This window comes from Rhamphochromis longiceps, linkage group LG9 (assembly GCF_057381845.1).
Source record: "Rhamphochromis longiceps isolate RC_006_pf linkage group LG9, R_longiceps_female_GT1.1, whole genome shotgun sequence".
Classification (NCBI taxonomy): domain Eukaryota; kingdom Metazoa; phylum Chordata; class Actinopteri; order Cichliformes; family Cichlidae; genus Rhamphochromis; species Rhamphochromis longiceps.
Genome location: NC_140565.1, coordinates 19,078,361 through 19,093,230, shown reverse-complemented (window position 1 = coordinate 19,093,230; position 14,870 = coordinate 19,078,361). Strand labels below are relative to the sequence as shown.

General features: G+C 41.6%; 1 protein-coding gene across 1 annotated transcript in view; it reads left to right on the top strand.

Annotated features, from left to right (window-relative positions):
* Nucleotides 1–466: 466 nt before the first annotated feature.
* kcnb2b (potassium voltage-gated channel subfamily B member 2b) overlaps nt 467–14,870 on the top strand; it is a 97,495-nt gene continuing 83,091 nt past the window's right edge. Inside the window, exons 1-2 of the mRNA XM_085418623.1 lie at nt 467–866; nt 1,849–2,560. Coding sequence (XP_085274749.1) covers nt 1,976–2,560 — 585 coding nt within the window. The 5' untranslated portion in view covers nt 467–866; nt 1,849–1,975. The remainder of the gene's footprint in view (nt 867–1,848; nt 2,561–14,870) is intronic.

The following is a 14,870-nucleotide window of genomic DNA, read 5'->3' as shown; positions in this document are numbered from 1 at the left end:
CAATAGGTGGCCGCCATGCTAGCGTGTGAGTGACCGAAAGTAGTTTGGTAAAATGTAAAAACTGCTCTCCTGAGAAATTTTGTTGAAGATTATTCACAGCAGATAATCCAACTTCAAATCTCCACCGAAACAGGAAATACAGCGCAATATTTACAGTCACACCTACGGCAAGGAGTGCACCTATCCTTTGCTACCAACACTTTACGCACAGCAACGATAGGCCAGTGGTGTATTATATACTCTATAGACGTATTGTAAAGATTTTGCTTTTGATTTGCCGTGCGTGACTGCTCTTGTAGGATAATATGATCAGGATTTCGCTCAGTAACTTTAAAAATCTCTCCTCTCCGTGATTAGAAATCGAACACTTACTGAACATTTTGTTCTATTTCAGAAAAATAATATTCCGCCCGCTTGTGATTTGGTTTCACCTCTAGGATGTGGTGCAGCCCATGTGCGCCCCTCTGCTCCTCCTTATGTAGTATACAGCGGGACACTCCGCAGTTCGCTTATCCCGTTCCTTCTCGTTGCCTTTTACGCGCTCTACGTCTGCAGTTACAGTGATTCAGAGCCCCTGTCTTCAAGCTTTTGGATGAAGGCGCAGGACTCATTTCCTCGGCGTTCCCATGGCGAAACGATACTGTCCGTTCTCCCGATGAACATTTTCAGAGGAAGACGTTGACGCTTTTTTCTTCTCTTTTCGACTCATTTTCACACAAAATGTGGGGCGCGCGTTCTCTGCGCGGCGGAGTGCTTCCTACAGCAATAGCCGCTTGACTGAAGGGGAGATCCCGACTCCCTTTCCGTCCTCTGCTCCCTCAGGAACAAGAGGAGTTTGCATGCAAAAGGTGGTTTGTCAAGGCAAGGTGAGACTCATTTTTACACCATATATTCTGCTGTTTTTCATTTTTTTTTCTTTGTTTTTTTTTTTTAAACTCTACTTTGAAGTGAGTCGAAAACGAATGTGCGCTACCAGAGCAGCAGGGATTGTTAGACTGGTTTAGATTGAAGGTAGGTGGTGGACTGAACACAGATAAGAAAAAACAGCAGTGTAACAGGTATGCGATTATACTACAGTTATATTATCCGCGCGATTTCGCTGTGCATGCCCCTCTTATACACATCCATGTAGATCTTAAAATTGGTTTCCTAGTGGCAAATTCGTGATACAGATAATACAGCAGTTGGGGATGTAACTAAAAAACTGTTGCATCCAGGAGTACTCCCATCATTCCCTGCTACATAGACTTATTTCTCATTATTTTTTATGTTTTTAATTTATTTTTTAAACCCTTGTGCGGCTAATTAGTAAAAGGGATATATTTACAACTTTTAATTATAAAATATTGAATTTTATACATATATATATACATCCCAGTCAAAATAGTTTTCCTTAGTAGCTTTTTGTTTATGTGCAGGGAGTTAAATTTTACTGAAAAAATATGACTAATGATATATGATAATGAGAAGTTAAAAATTGTTGCCTCACATGCCTCCAGATTGGTGCATCTAAACAATAATGGCACATGACCCATTTGGGGTGCCACAGAAAGTAGCAGGAGTTCATTTCCTCACTACAGCGCTGCTGGAGTGGAATGCAAAGCAAAGCAGCCATATTGACAAAATCATTGATTCTGCCTAACACCTTCATAGAAATGTGGGATCAATAACGCTGCACGGCTGATGCTATTTTTTGACAATATGAAGTAACAGGTTCCCAACTGAAGAGATCGCATTTGTTTTCTAATTTTGGAGGTGAAATGTGTCTCTTTTGATGCTGCAATTGATTTAACTAATGTGCCATCAGTCACTCACTCATCTCACACCCTCTCTCTTTTGTTTTCTCAGCCATGGAGGGACTTGCCTAAAGACGAGCCAACATAACCGACATAAGAGCTTTAAATTATTTTCCCATATTTCGGGGGGGTGAGGAGGTCAGTTTAACATCTTCCCAGAAGTCTCCTTTTCCATCACCATGGCTGAGAAACTCGGACCAATCGGAGTTAAGCCAATCAACATCCGAACTGCTCCCTCGCTTCCCCCTGAGCCCATCGACATAATCCGCACCAAAGCCCGCTCCCGCAGAGTCCGCCTTAACGTCGGGGGTCTGAACCATGAAGTCCTGTGGCGGACCCTGGATCGGCTACCCAGGACCCGGCTTGGCAAGCTTCGAGAGTGCAACAGCCACGAGTCCCTGATGGAAATCTGTGACGACTACAGCCTGAACGAGAACGAATACTTCTTCGATCGGCACCCGGGGGCCTTCACCTCCATTTTGAACTTTTACCGCACAGGCAAGTTGCACATGATGGAGGAGATGTGCGCCCTGTCGTTTGGCCAGGAGTTAGACTACTGGGGTATTGATGAGATCTACCTGGAGTCTTGCTGCCAGGCCCGTTACCACCAGAAAAAAGAGCAGATGAATGAGGAACTGCGGAGGGAGGCAGAGACAATGAGGGAGAGGGAGGGAGAGGGAGAGTTTGATAACACCTGCTGCCCGGACAAGAGGAAGAAACTGTGGGATCTCCTGGAGAAACCCAACTCCTCAGTGGCTGCCAAGGTAGGAAACCCAAACTGGAAGTGCGATCACACCGTCTCACATTTCATGTTCACATTCAAAGCTGAACATGCTCCCTGGATCACAACACATTGCAGACATGGTTATCAAAGGCCAGATCTATCCTGTAAAAACAAAAATACTGATGAGTTCATCGGTTTGAAATGTAGTGAAAGCTGCTGTCTTTGGATAACAATTTGTACGGATGGAGGAAAAGCAGAATATAGGGATGAAAAATCATCCTTAAGTAAAAACGCACAGTTCTAGTATGAGTGGGAATCACTGAACTAGAAAGAGTTTGACTTCATTTGCTTTGATGAAATAATCGGTAGAAGTGTCAGCTTCTGGTCTGGCTTTCTTTGCCTGGATAAAATAGACCACATCTGTTCATGGCTTGTAAAACGGTACATTTCTTGGACAGAGTGGTACAAGTATATATTCTCATGTGGCTCTATTATGCATAAGTCTTACTGATTAGATGTACTTCTTTCTCAGTCAAACTGTGAGTCAGGAAAATGTCATAAGGTGCTTGCATACGTATCGACAAATACAGTTTCTATAGCCCTGTTTTATAAATACTTGTATATAAATAAAGGCATCTTTATTTGGTGTGACTGAGGGCTGAGGTAGTCATCGGTGCAGCTGCTACCCACCTTTCCACATGTTTAGAAAAATGCTGCATCAGTCGCATACAGCCCCGTGTTCATTCATGCCCCGAATCAACATGATAAATACTACAGACATCAAGTGACTGTCTTGCCATGTTGTCATGGCTGCTCCTTGTAAAACGATGACATCTCCTCCTCCTCCACCTTCTCATTCCACCCTCACTCAGTCCTCAATTAGGATGGTCAGCCTTGATGAAATCCAATCACTGATAATTTAGTATCCTGATCCCATCATCAAGCAGTGCAGGCGGGGCAGGGCTCATCGGGATTATATTCCACGTCAGAGGATCATAAACACAGGGACCTGCGTGCGTGACCCAAGAAACATCATCCCCGTCGGATGTACTGTACAGTGCACGTTGGATGATGCATTGTTCTGAGCCCTTTTCCATTAAAGCAAAAGCTGTTTCACTTCGACTGGGACAGTTTGGAATTCGTGCTCGATTCAATTTTAGACCCCCGGTGCTAAAATTATGGTGCAATATTCAGCTTTGAAATGGCAAAAAATGGTAATGACTCTCAATGCATAAAGTTCAGCTCATTTTACAGGCTGCTATAGATGTTTTATTTTTCTCCTGCCTTCCTGTATTATATCCATATAGCTTGTTTACCCACACATCAACTAGTGATATGTGACTGACGAGGACCCCGCCTCACCTCGATGATTGATTTCATCCTCAACGGGGGAAGCTTTATATCACCTAAGTTAATTAAAGAGCTGGCAATATTTAATTTAAGGCAAACCTTGGTGATAGCAGTGTAGTAACTTGATATGTGTGTGGATTTTAAACTGATAAGTCCAAGTATAGTCCCTTAGTCAGACACGTCTACGTAATGCTGACCTGTACACTATTGCACGGGGAAAGCCTGTGAAACCTGAAAGGGAAATTCCTCCCTAATTCAAATGGCACTGACGTTCTGCAGACTGCTTTGCAAGACGAGCTTGAATGTGACTCTAATGCCTCGGCTTTGTGATTTCACTAAGGTTATCTGCAGTTGAAAGTACATTTGGAAATAACCTGCCAGGGCTGCTGGACTGTCAGATGGCAGCTCCCTGAGGTCAGGGAAGCCTTTTATGGGGCACATATTGTACGTGCCTTGAAAGCCCTTTACCAGGGAAATGCCATTACAAGCCTGGTACACAGCAATGTGCTTTTATTCAAAGCAATATGAGCCCTTTGTCAAATGCAATCACAGTCTTACGGCATAGAATATACACCTTCCCTTCACTCTCTTTGTTTTTCTGTAAAGCAGGCTTAATGAGATTTACGAGGAACCCAGTCTGACACTTAATGCTACCGCTGGCCTGCTCTGCCCTTAAATAAAGGTAACGCATAAGAGGGCCGACCTTTTCAGAAGGGTCCATCAATTTAGGATTTCATTCTTTCAGGATTTCATTCATGCTTTGGGAGCACTGGCAGAGGAAGGGAAAAGGCAGAAGCCTAGCACACACTGCACCAAAACAGAAAAAAAAGGTGCTTAGAGAGAGCCACAAGTGAAGGGAGAGCTGCGGTGGACAAGATAGTGGCAAAGGAAAGCCCTGAGAGAGAGAGAGTGATGTAAGAGATGAAGTCATGTAAGTTACGCCTCAGGATGCTGAGCTGGATCTTTGCAAATCTTTCTCAGTGAATTATGAATGGTCCAAAGAAAGAGAACACTCTGCAGTGCGGTGGCTTCTTAATGTTGCTGTGACTTTTGGTTTAGTGCCCTCTCGCGTGGGTGGGTGGGACGGGAGGGCACTGTCGGGTGTTTGGCGTGCGAGAATTTCATGTAGAAGAAAAGATCTTCCAGGCTCGTGCACTGTAGTGCGAGTTGAATTAAATCACACATGTAAGGGACAGATTTCGTAAACGGTGTGTGAGCGCTCGTAGTTGTGGTTAGCTTTATGGGGAGTTACAAAAAGTTGCGCTGTTTTCTAAACAGAGGTGCAGTCGGTACATTTTAATATCAAGCGCAAAAAATTAAAAGAACCTGTTTGTAAATGTTAATATTGTTTAGTAAATCAGTATAGATGCAAATAATAGAGTTTCCACCTCTTACATAAAATGCTGTCACTGCACTCTCTTTGTAAATACAAACACAAACACACACGTATATACATTTTTTATATTATCTCTACTTGTCAGTTAGATACTGTATATAATAATTTAGTGGCAGTTGTGCTCTGAAAAATAAAACCTAAGATGGTGTTTGCATCTTTTCCCTCCTTGAGGCTATAATTTCTTGTAATCCGGTAGAACGTGTCATCCTTGATATTGAGCCAGAAGGACTTAGTGCTGCCCCGACCTTTTTTGTTTATAATGAGTCATGGGTATAGTTCTACAGCAAATATTCTTAACACTAGCTTGCACAAGGAAGTCGTATTAAAATGGCTGGATTGCTTTGGGAAATATGAATTTATTTTTGCCTTGATGTCTCTCTGTGTAAATGCACTTTAACAGTCATGATGCCAAGATGGCAAATGTAACTTGTGCATGCAGTTTGTAACCTGCCTGTGTTTTTCCACTTGAAGTGTTTTTTGTCAGTGAGATGGAAAATGTGATTAGATGGCTCCAATACATTTGTTTCTGCCTTCAAATAAACACAATGGTATCCAAAAAAAAAACCCAAACCAAATCGTGTAATAAGTATCACGATGTTAACGAACAGTTGCTACAGATCTTAGCGGTTTAGTCAATATTAAAAATTATTGTTATTAGTCGTGACATGGGTGCATACAGTGCTCAGTTTTAATAGTGCAGTATGCAAGAGCAGCATCTTTTCTTAATCTTGATTTGTTTCATGCAGTGCTTGCAGTTAAACCTTTTAGAATATTAATAATGTAATGCACAGTATTAGAGCTTTAATACACCAGTGACTCTAAAAGAGAAAGTCTATATGGGCAGCCCCGGAAAAATAATAGCAGAGGATTCAGAGCATTTTAAAGAGATCAGTGTTTCTTTCTGTTCCCCCACCCTCCCTACCCAGCCAGCCAGCCAGCCACCCACACACACACATACACACACACACACAGGCCATGTCCAGCCCTATGCTTGCTCCTAATGTGGATGTGCAACATTACTCTCCCCTTTATCTAATAAGCTAGTCTAGCTAGTGGAAATGGTAAGCAGTGGGACTGCATGGGCGCAGCCTTGTGCTGTTTGGTCCTCCCACGCTTGGAAGCAGCCAAAGTCGGTCCACTGTTGATGATGATGATGATGACACCGTATAAGGAAGCTGTAACAAAATACCTTACTGTAACACGCATCCTAAATGTCACTGTGTGAATGTCAGTGTTGTCATAATCATCCGTCTCAATGTGGTGCGCTAAATCCACAGTACACACTGCCTGTTTGGCTTTGTTGGCTCATTTATAGAATCGCATATAGAACGGGACATGTGAGACTGCAGAAGTGACAATATTAATGCGTAGCTTTGGATGTGATAGGAGCAAATTCAATTAGCATACTGTTGTGGCACGACTCCACGGCGTTTGATGCCGCCCGTTGTTTCACATCAGTGCAGACAACCCCTTCCCGTCCATCCATCTGTTTCCTTCCAGGCTTTTATAGCACTGAAGTGAGCATTTGGCCTTGTGTATACATCGATGGAGTTTCTGATATTGCCTGAGTCAAAGATGAGTGGAGACGGGGAAAGGAAAAATGAGCGTGGCCTTTCGTCAGCATTAAGTCAAACGTTCTCTGTGTCAGATTCAAGCAGCAGGTGGACCCGCTAATCCGTCTTCCATAATCATTCTTTCATCTCTGCCTGACTCGTGGTCTGTTCTCAGAAGTTTAAATATATAAGTGCTGGCATATTATTGACAAAAACTCAGCTTGTTGGGGAAATATGTGCGTTCTAGCTACTTTTTACCTATGTTGTGAAAAGCCTCTCCGATTGATACCGACCTTGACTTTGCAAATACTATTTTTGTCTCCAAGTTTGTTTGTTTTTTCAAGCAATGCATCCATGTACAGGAAGTAATGGTAACTCAAATCTATGGGAGTTATCGTGTTACATTTGAAGAAGTTATCAGGATGCATAGCCGGAGCGAGTTTGTCATTTGGGCAGAGCGCACCTTCTCTCCTCGTGTAGTCTCCTCGTTGCATAAGCCTTCCATCAGGCCTCTAATCAGTACAGCCTAGCATTTAGACACCAGCACCTAAATCCTCTTTACCCAGCATTCATAATCAGATAAGAAAGAACCTGCTAGATTATAGGTGGCATGAGTTCTTATAGTCCCGCCATGAGAAGAGGCAGAAGCATTTGTCATCAGGATGTTCCAGGAAAAACTTTACCCCTTCCACCACTGCCTTTCTTCTCTCTCTATGTCACCTGCAACAAAATATAATTTTTGAGATGATCTTTGGCTGCGATCACTTGTGCAGTGATCAAATATTGTTTTGGGGATAACAAGAACTTTGCAAGAGCCCTGACAATAACAAGCAATGGATTTTCATTCCCTCAAAATATACTCTGGAGCAGTTTCATCTATAAAAAGAAGTGCTTATGTTCCTTCATTTAAAGCGTTTTTTGATGGTGTCTTCTATTGTTTTCTTTGAGAAGTGGCTGATTTGTTGTATGCACATTGAATACTCACCAGTTTGTTCTGCTATTTAATCACTCTAAACATGAATTTCCACACATGGACAACAAATGGCACTAGCGCTGTAAGCAGTAGAGTACTTTCCACTGTCCTTTGTTTTGTTAGTGCTGTCTGAATTTATAGTTATGTTACCAAGCAGCAAATATCAACTTTCCTAACAAAAGCATTCCACGTTGATGAGTACTATGACATCTGTTGACAGGGTCATTTCACGTGGCTCTGTAGGAATAAAATTGCATTAAAACTTCTGAAATCCTGCTTTGCAGCTCGAATGTAATACTGCATTTATTTATAAGGGTTTACACTCATGCCTTAGGTGTGTTTGATTTTCTCAGATTGCTGTAATCGACCGCTACATGAACAGAAATAGTGGTAAGTGTGGCATAAAATACACACAGATAACATTACACTGACATTTCATTACGCAAAAGCAATTTTTAATTTGAAATACCCCGAAAATTGAGCTTGTGTCAGATTATCCTGCACTGCTAAGAGGCAGACTGGCTCTCATGTGGATTTTACAGCAGAGGTATCCCAGAGGTTAGGACACTGCAGTTCTTTATTGATCCAAACAAAGCCTTGTATCTGCGAGGGAACGTGTATAGTGATGCAAAAGAGGTTGGGGAAGACAAATAGGGGGACGGCACATAAAGTTCATCTGTCTCAGTACTAAATTGTTGCTGTATATTTTATTTCAAAAATTCCCCTCCATCAGTGTATGTGTTTATTGTGACACACACTTCTGTGACAACCCAGTGCTGCTTTCTTTAGTTATGATCACCAGTGGGATTTTGCGTGCAGAGGAATTACAGTTTGAATGCAGCTCAGTGACCATGGCATCCCAAAAGAGCCCAGGGGCCTGTCTTACGGCTAATTGCAGTTGACCATGCGTGTAGTGATTCATGAATGAAGACATCATTAAGTGAAACTCGTGAGGCACGTCTAATCCTCACTATGTTAGCCACACAATTTAACTAATACAGAAAAGGAGATCAACAAGCAAATCCTCTTTTTTAAGCATTGGTCTAAAGCATAAACAACAAGGTCAATACAAACCAAAGCTAATGAGTGGCCAGATGGTGTGAGAGGATAGCTGAAGTCTATTAAGTAACTGTGCTATTATACCCTCAGTTTACTACCTCACCTACAACTGAGCAAGCTTGGTACAGCTATACTGTTCTTCCATTATTTTTATATTTAATAAATTAACTTATAAATTACCCTGTATAGTGATAGTATATTAGAGGGAGTGGTCAATTAAATTTCCCTAATGTTATACTTTAATTGCAGAATAATAAAATTATTACCACAAAAATTGAATTTCTTTTTTTTTACTTTAAATCAAAAAAAAATTGGAGCAATAGCTGTCCTTTGAACAATGAAGAAAATTTTATTTAGACAATGACCTAATTGATTTATCAACAGGCCAATACTATTAGTTGGTAGCTACTTTCCAGTCTATCAGTATCAGCATTTATAATAACCGATATATTAATATTTAAAAAGTAACGAAGAGACGGAAGAAACACCCTTCAACCATATCACGAGTGTTGATGTTGCATAGTTTTTCCACCAGAGGGCACGCTGCAACTTTCCCATTGGAAAACCATGTTTGGAACACAACAAACAGCGGATCTGAGCAAAGTCGGACGTCGTGTAAGCAAGTAAATAAATAACTTGTTGTAAGAACCCGACACGCACACTGGATTTCATGCACTAAAGGTTTGTTTTTATTTTCGCTTAAGCAACTGTATTTTGATGTTCTGGCACCAGTCGCACAGGAGCAGCTACTTCCTCCTCCTCCTCTCCGTCCCTGCCGTCACTATTTAAACATACAGAGAAGAAGAAGAGGATCACCTAGAGCGGTCACACCTGCCCTCTCGAATCCACTTAACGGCTACCCTGAGGTACCCCTGAGCAAGGTACCGTCCCTACACACTGCTCCCCGGGCGCCTGCTTAGTGGGCTGCCCACTGCTTCACTGAGTGAATGGGTCAAATGCAGAGAAAAAACAAGTAATTTCCCCATGGGGATCAATAAAGTATCCATTATTATTATTATTATCTGCCACACCACGGCACTGCCCTGAGAGCTCACTGTAACACCCCTCCACTGCAACAGGCCAGACCACACCCCTGCCACATAACTGTTTTGTGTGTCTGAAAGAAAAAAAATGGAATATTGGAAAATTACTGGAGTACCGAAAATAAAAAAGTATTTGTATCAGTCCTAAAAACACTGTATTGATTGGGCTCTAATTAAATTTTTCTGTGTGTCATAATAAATCTAACTTGTTTTTACTACCCTTTTGCTTCATTTTTGGTCTCTACCAGCTGCTGTGGAAACTATTTGGCTCTCTGGCTGCCAAATGTTTCACATCATTAGCATTTCCTTCTTGCCTTTTTGTACACGACAGGTGGTGCGCAACAGTGGGTAAGAGTCTGTATGCCAAAAACAGCTGCCTTCTGCTGCAAAGCTTTGTAAAGCTCTGCAATAAACAATTTCTTCCATATATTCCACGTTGCACAGGGCATACCTCAGATCTGACTGCCATCAAATTCCTACATAAACCCCACTGAAATGCTGGAGTGGCTGCATATGGACCACCAACGAGGGTTAGCGCTGCCCAGTGCTGGCAGCTCGAGTGACGCCCAGAGTAAGAGGTTAATATGTTCCTTCCTCCTCCTGCCTTCCTCATCTCCTCCCTGTTTCCTCCACTGCTGTCTCTCAGGGAAGTTTGCTCACCCTGTCTGTTGTTCTTTTTTCTTGTCCCAGTAGAGATCAGGAATAGGGAGAGATGGAGAGACGACAGGTGCGAGAAGAGAGTCATCATTCTAAATGCTATGAGCATCGGGTCTCTTTTACGTGCTCCAGTAGTCCCCCCTGCACAGACACACACACATTGTGTATGCTGAGCTCACAGCCAGTCTTCCAAATCTCTGCACATACATTGAATAAGACACGCATTTTGCCCTCAGTAAACACACAAGCAGACACGTCTATGTGCAATACACACACACACACACACAATAACACACCTCTTTATCTGAAAACCTTCAAATGCTGCTGAGCCAGCTTTCTATGGGCTTCACAACACAGCGAGTGAGATGCTGTTGTCTCCATACCATTTAATAGTCTCCCCACCCTCTTCATAGCCTCCCTTTACATTTCTTTTTATCACCTTCACCCTACAATCATCCATTTCCTCCTATATACCTCCCGCGTCCTTTCCTCTCTCTGCTCTGTTTTTCCATTCTTTCCACATTTCTGTCATTACTTCCCTGCAGCGTGAAAGCTGAATTGTGATCCTTCTTGCTGTTCCATCTTGGGAGCATTGACATGGGAGTGCATTAGTATTCATTGTGGTGTTTATATTTGGCCCCTGTCCTTCATGTGTGTGACTGACTACCAGTCATCAGAGAAGTGCATCCTGAGTGCAGGACAGTATGCTGCTGGTTCTACCTAGAAAACAGATGTATGGTATAAATTAAGATATCACCCACTGTTTGTTTGAAATCCAGTTGTGACTCTTAGATATTATTAAGTGACCCCAGGCACGTTATTTTGGACAGCATTTAGATGAGAGGGTGGGATGCAGAGTTGTCAGCTAACTTTAGCAAGAATGGCTAGCAAGGTTCATCCATAGATTGTATGGTGCTATGTAACATAAAAGTAAAAACTATTTTACTCTGCATAACCAAAGAGCGGACTTTTTGAATACATTATTATTATAAGAACTTCACAACAGCCTATAACGCTTCATAAAATCAAACACACAGAAACGCACGAAAACACTGCAAACAGTACACATGGCTCAAAGTTAGAGCTAGTTCACTCCTAGTTCAGTACGTCTGTACTGTAAATACTCAACTTCTACAGCTGGGATATTTTTGGGCACTTGTGTATAGGAACAGATTTGTGGAATTACTTTGGTCCCTGAAACTATTTTAGCTTTTTAGTTTTTCTGTTTGGTAAAAATGTTTCCAAGTACTGCATTTTTATTTGATAGAATCTGCTAGAGTTGCTCAGTGACCTGATGAGACATTTCACAATGTTTTACAAGTGAGGCTTCATAACAGAGGAAGTATTAACAAAATTTAAAAACAAAAAAAACCCAGAAAAACCAACGTGGGTGAGATTAGTTAGAGGTTCTGAGTGTCGCTTTTGATTACATTTGATTTAATTGTCCTGATCTACGCAGCGTACTGGATACAGTCACTCAAAGCAACAATACCCCTATGCATAACTTTAAGCCTTAACACCATTTAAATAATTAGCTCAGTTCAGCGGTTATGAAGGGAAAATTTGTTATAGATAGATACGTTGAGATTGGCTTGGCTTTTGAGAACAGCCTCAGGTGGCTGCTTCAGGAACTGCAGTTGTGCATTGTCTTAGTATTTTTTTGGATATCTGAGGTGCCATAAAAGCAGAATCGCTGCTTTTAACCCTTTACAGCCGATCGGAGCGGGCACGCTCTGTTTTGCGTAACTATTTTTAAATCCCGGTAGCTCTGCAACCAAGTAAGCTAGCGCAATAATTTTTTTTTGCATATGAAACCGGAGGAGTTGTACTTACATCTTATGCCATCAGCTTGTCCTAGGTCACAGTTTCCTTCCACATATAGCTTTGCAAAAACTTCATAAAAATCACTTGCAGCAACAAAAACATGATATTCCAGAAACACGCTTCGCCGATCCATCAGCTGTTTGTAACACTTCCTACGTCCATCAGCGCGAACTATCACATGACCGCATGACCTGCCCGAAACCGGAAGTGACGTCATTTTGCGGAAATGTAGTTTTTTACGATCGGGGCCTTATGAGCTTGTGTTTTACTTGTTATGTGTTTTAAAAAGTTATGTTTGACTTTATGACTTTCTGTGTCGTTTCTGGGATGCTTAAGACTCATATTGCACTGCTGGAAATAGTTTATTTTGATGCATATGCTGTTATTTTGCAAATTTGCACTATAATATTTATTTTCGTTTTTCCTGCAGTATATAAAAATTGGTGTATTTCAAAAATAAAACTATGAAGACACTCAAAATAAATTTCCTGTGGTGGGAAACTAGTTTGTGTAACTTTTTTGTATTTACAGTTTTGAGGGATAAGCCTCTTAAATTTCTCTAACTAGAAATATATGTTAAAAAAACAAAAACGATTTTCAATTTTTTTGTAGTTTATTGCACTTTTTTGCAATTTATGTAATTACTATGCACCTAATGCAGACATATTATTAAAATTTGGGCTATAATGGTTGTATTGATGTATAGCAACTTGAAATGCTCCCAAAAATGGCTCCACAGCATGTAAAAATATAATATAAGCTCTGGCGAACTTGGTTCTATGGTAGGTCTTAAAGGGTTAAAAAAACAAAAACATTGAATATGCATTGAAAATCCTGACAATAAGAGGGGATTTCCTAAGGAGGAAGAGTCCTTTCAGTCAGAAAGAAGTGTGTAATCAACTTCATTTTACTTGTTTCCTCAGAAATGCTGTGTTTGCATTGTTTCCATGGTGACCATGGTGTGCCATGGTGACTTATCGACACCCAGGGAGCAATTCATCTCTATACAGGCTGTGTGTGAGGCAGAGCAGCTGGTACCTCAGCCCCCACAGCCAACCCCTGATGCAAATTTAAGGGAAATGCTTCTGCTCTACATTTTCAGCACGGTTCACGTCTCACTGATTAAAACTTGCCTTCAAAATACTTTTTCCCCCCACTGGGATCATTTTCTTTTTTCCAATTAGGTGTCTTCCTTAATTTTCTGCTTGTATCATTTATAACAGATGCTTTAACAATTCTCGCTGACACTAATATTATTTCCTATTTTGCAGTGCAGCATTTAAATGAGTTCACATTTTCACATATTCAGGGAAAACACTGCCTTTCAATTATGCCGAGATTTAAAAATGTGTTATCCTCTGCTCAAAACTTAGTAAAGCAGTAAAATTGGCTTTTGTGAAAGTCCTGTCTAGGGCAATCACAGGGTCTCCAGAGCATCAGTAACAAAAGAGGGGCTTGATTTTGCAAGACAGGGGAGATATATTGGAAATCTCTGCTCTATGAAGGATCCTCTGAAGACTTGATAGAAAAAAAGGAAACCGACAGAGCGAGGCTGAAGCAACCTGGTAGCCTTCGTTGCCTCATGGATACTGGCTTGATGAAGCAGAAGCGATTGTGACCGGGCAAACGGGTTTCCCCCTCATCTCCACCACCTCCTCCTTTCTCCAGTCTTAAGCTTTTTTTCGGTCTTTTTCCTGTTTTAGCTCCTCTGTTGGACCGCCTTCATTTTCATATCCGTCTTTCCCTCTTTTTATCACTTTTTTTTTCTTGTGTCATCATGCCGTTGGCGTCTCTGTGGGAAGTGCTGCCAGCTGTTTGCTGTCTCCCCGCACTCCAGGAAGTGACAGAAGAAATGATTATATTGCGTGCTCGACGCAAGCCTCCCACATCTTTTGCCTCACCACCAGAGTGCCTTATTGCTGACCACAGTAACTTTCCTTTGCTTTACATGCTTGAATGCTTAAATTTCATCTTACTGAGAAAGTTAATCTAAATACTTTATTTCCATTTTCTGTCACAACAAGATACAGTAAGCGCAGCATGACTCTATAAGTTACAAAGAGGGATGGCGAGGTTTCGTTCATCCGGCACTTCCTATGTAATTCCCAGGCCATTCATGGAAGCAATAAGTCATTTACACAAATCACTAATGTGCCCTCAGCAGGAATGGACAGTTTGTATCTAGTGAGGCAAAGTGACAAGAGGCCTTGATACAGCTCTTTGGCTCCCTAGTGTGATTGTAATCAGCATAGTGCCAATGAAGAGAGTGACCCCGGCTGGTCAGAGTGCACACAGGGACGATGACACACACACACTACACACAGACCACGTGACCTATGTCACATTTAACAGTATCCCTGTGTGTAGGTGCAGATGCCTGCTCTCCACTGTCAGCAGGCAAACATTTAAAAGAGGTCTGCATTCATCTTAAAGTCTAAAAGCCCAATAAATCTGTGCCTTATCTGAAGTGCTGTCGGAGACATAACAGCACAATT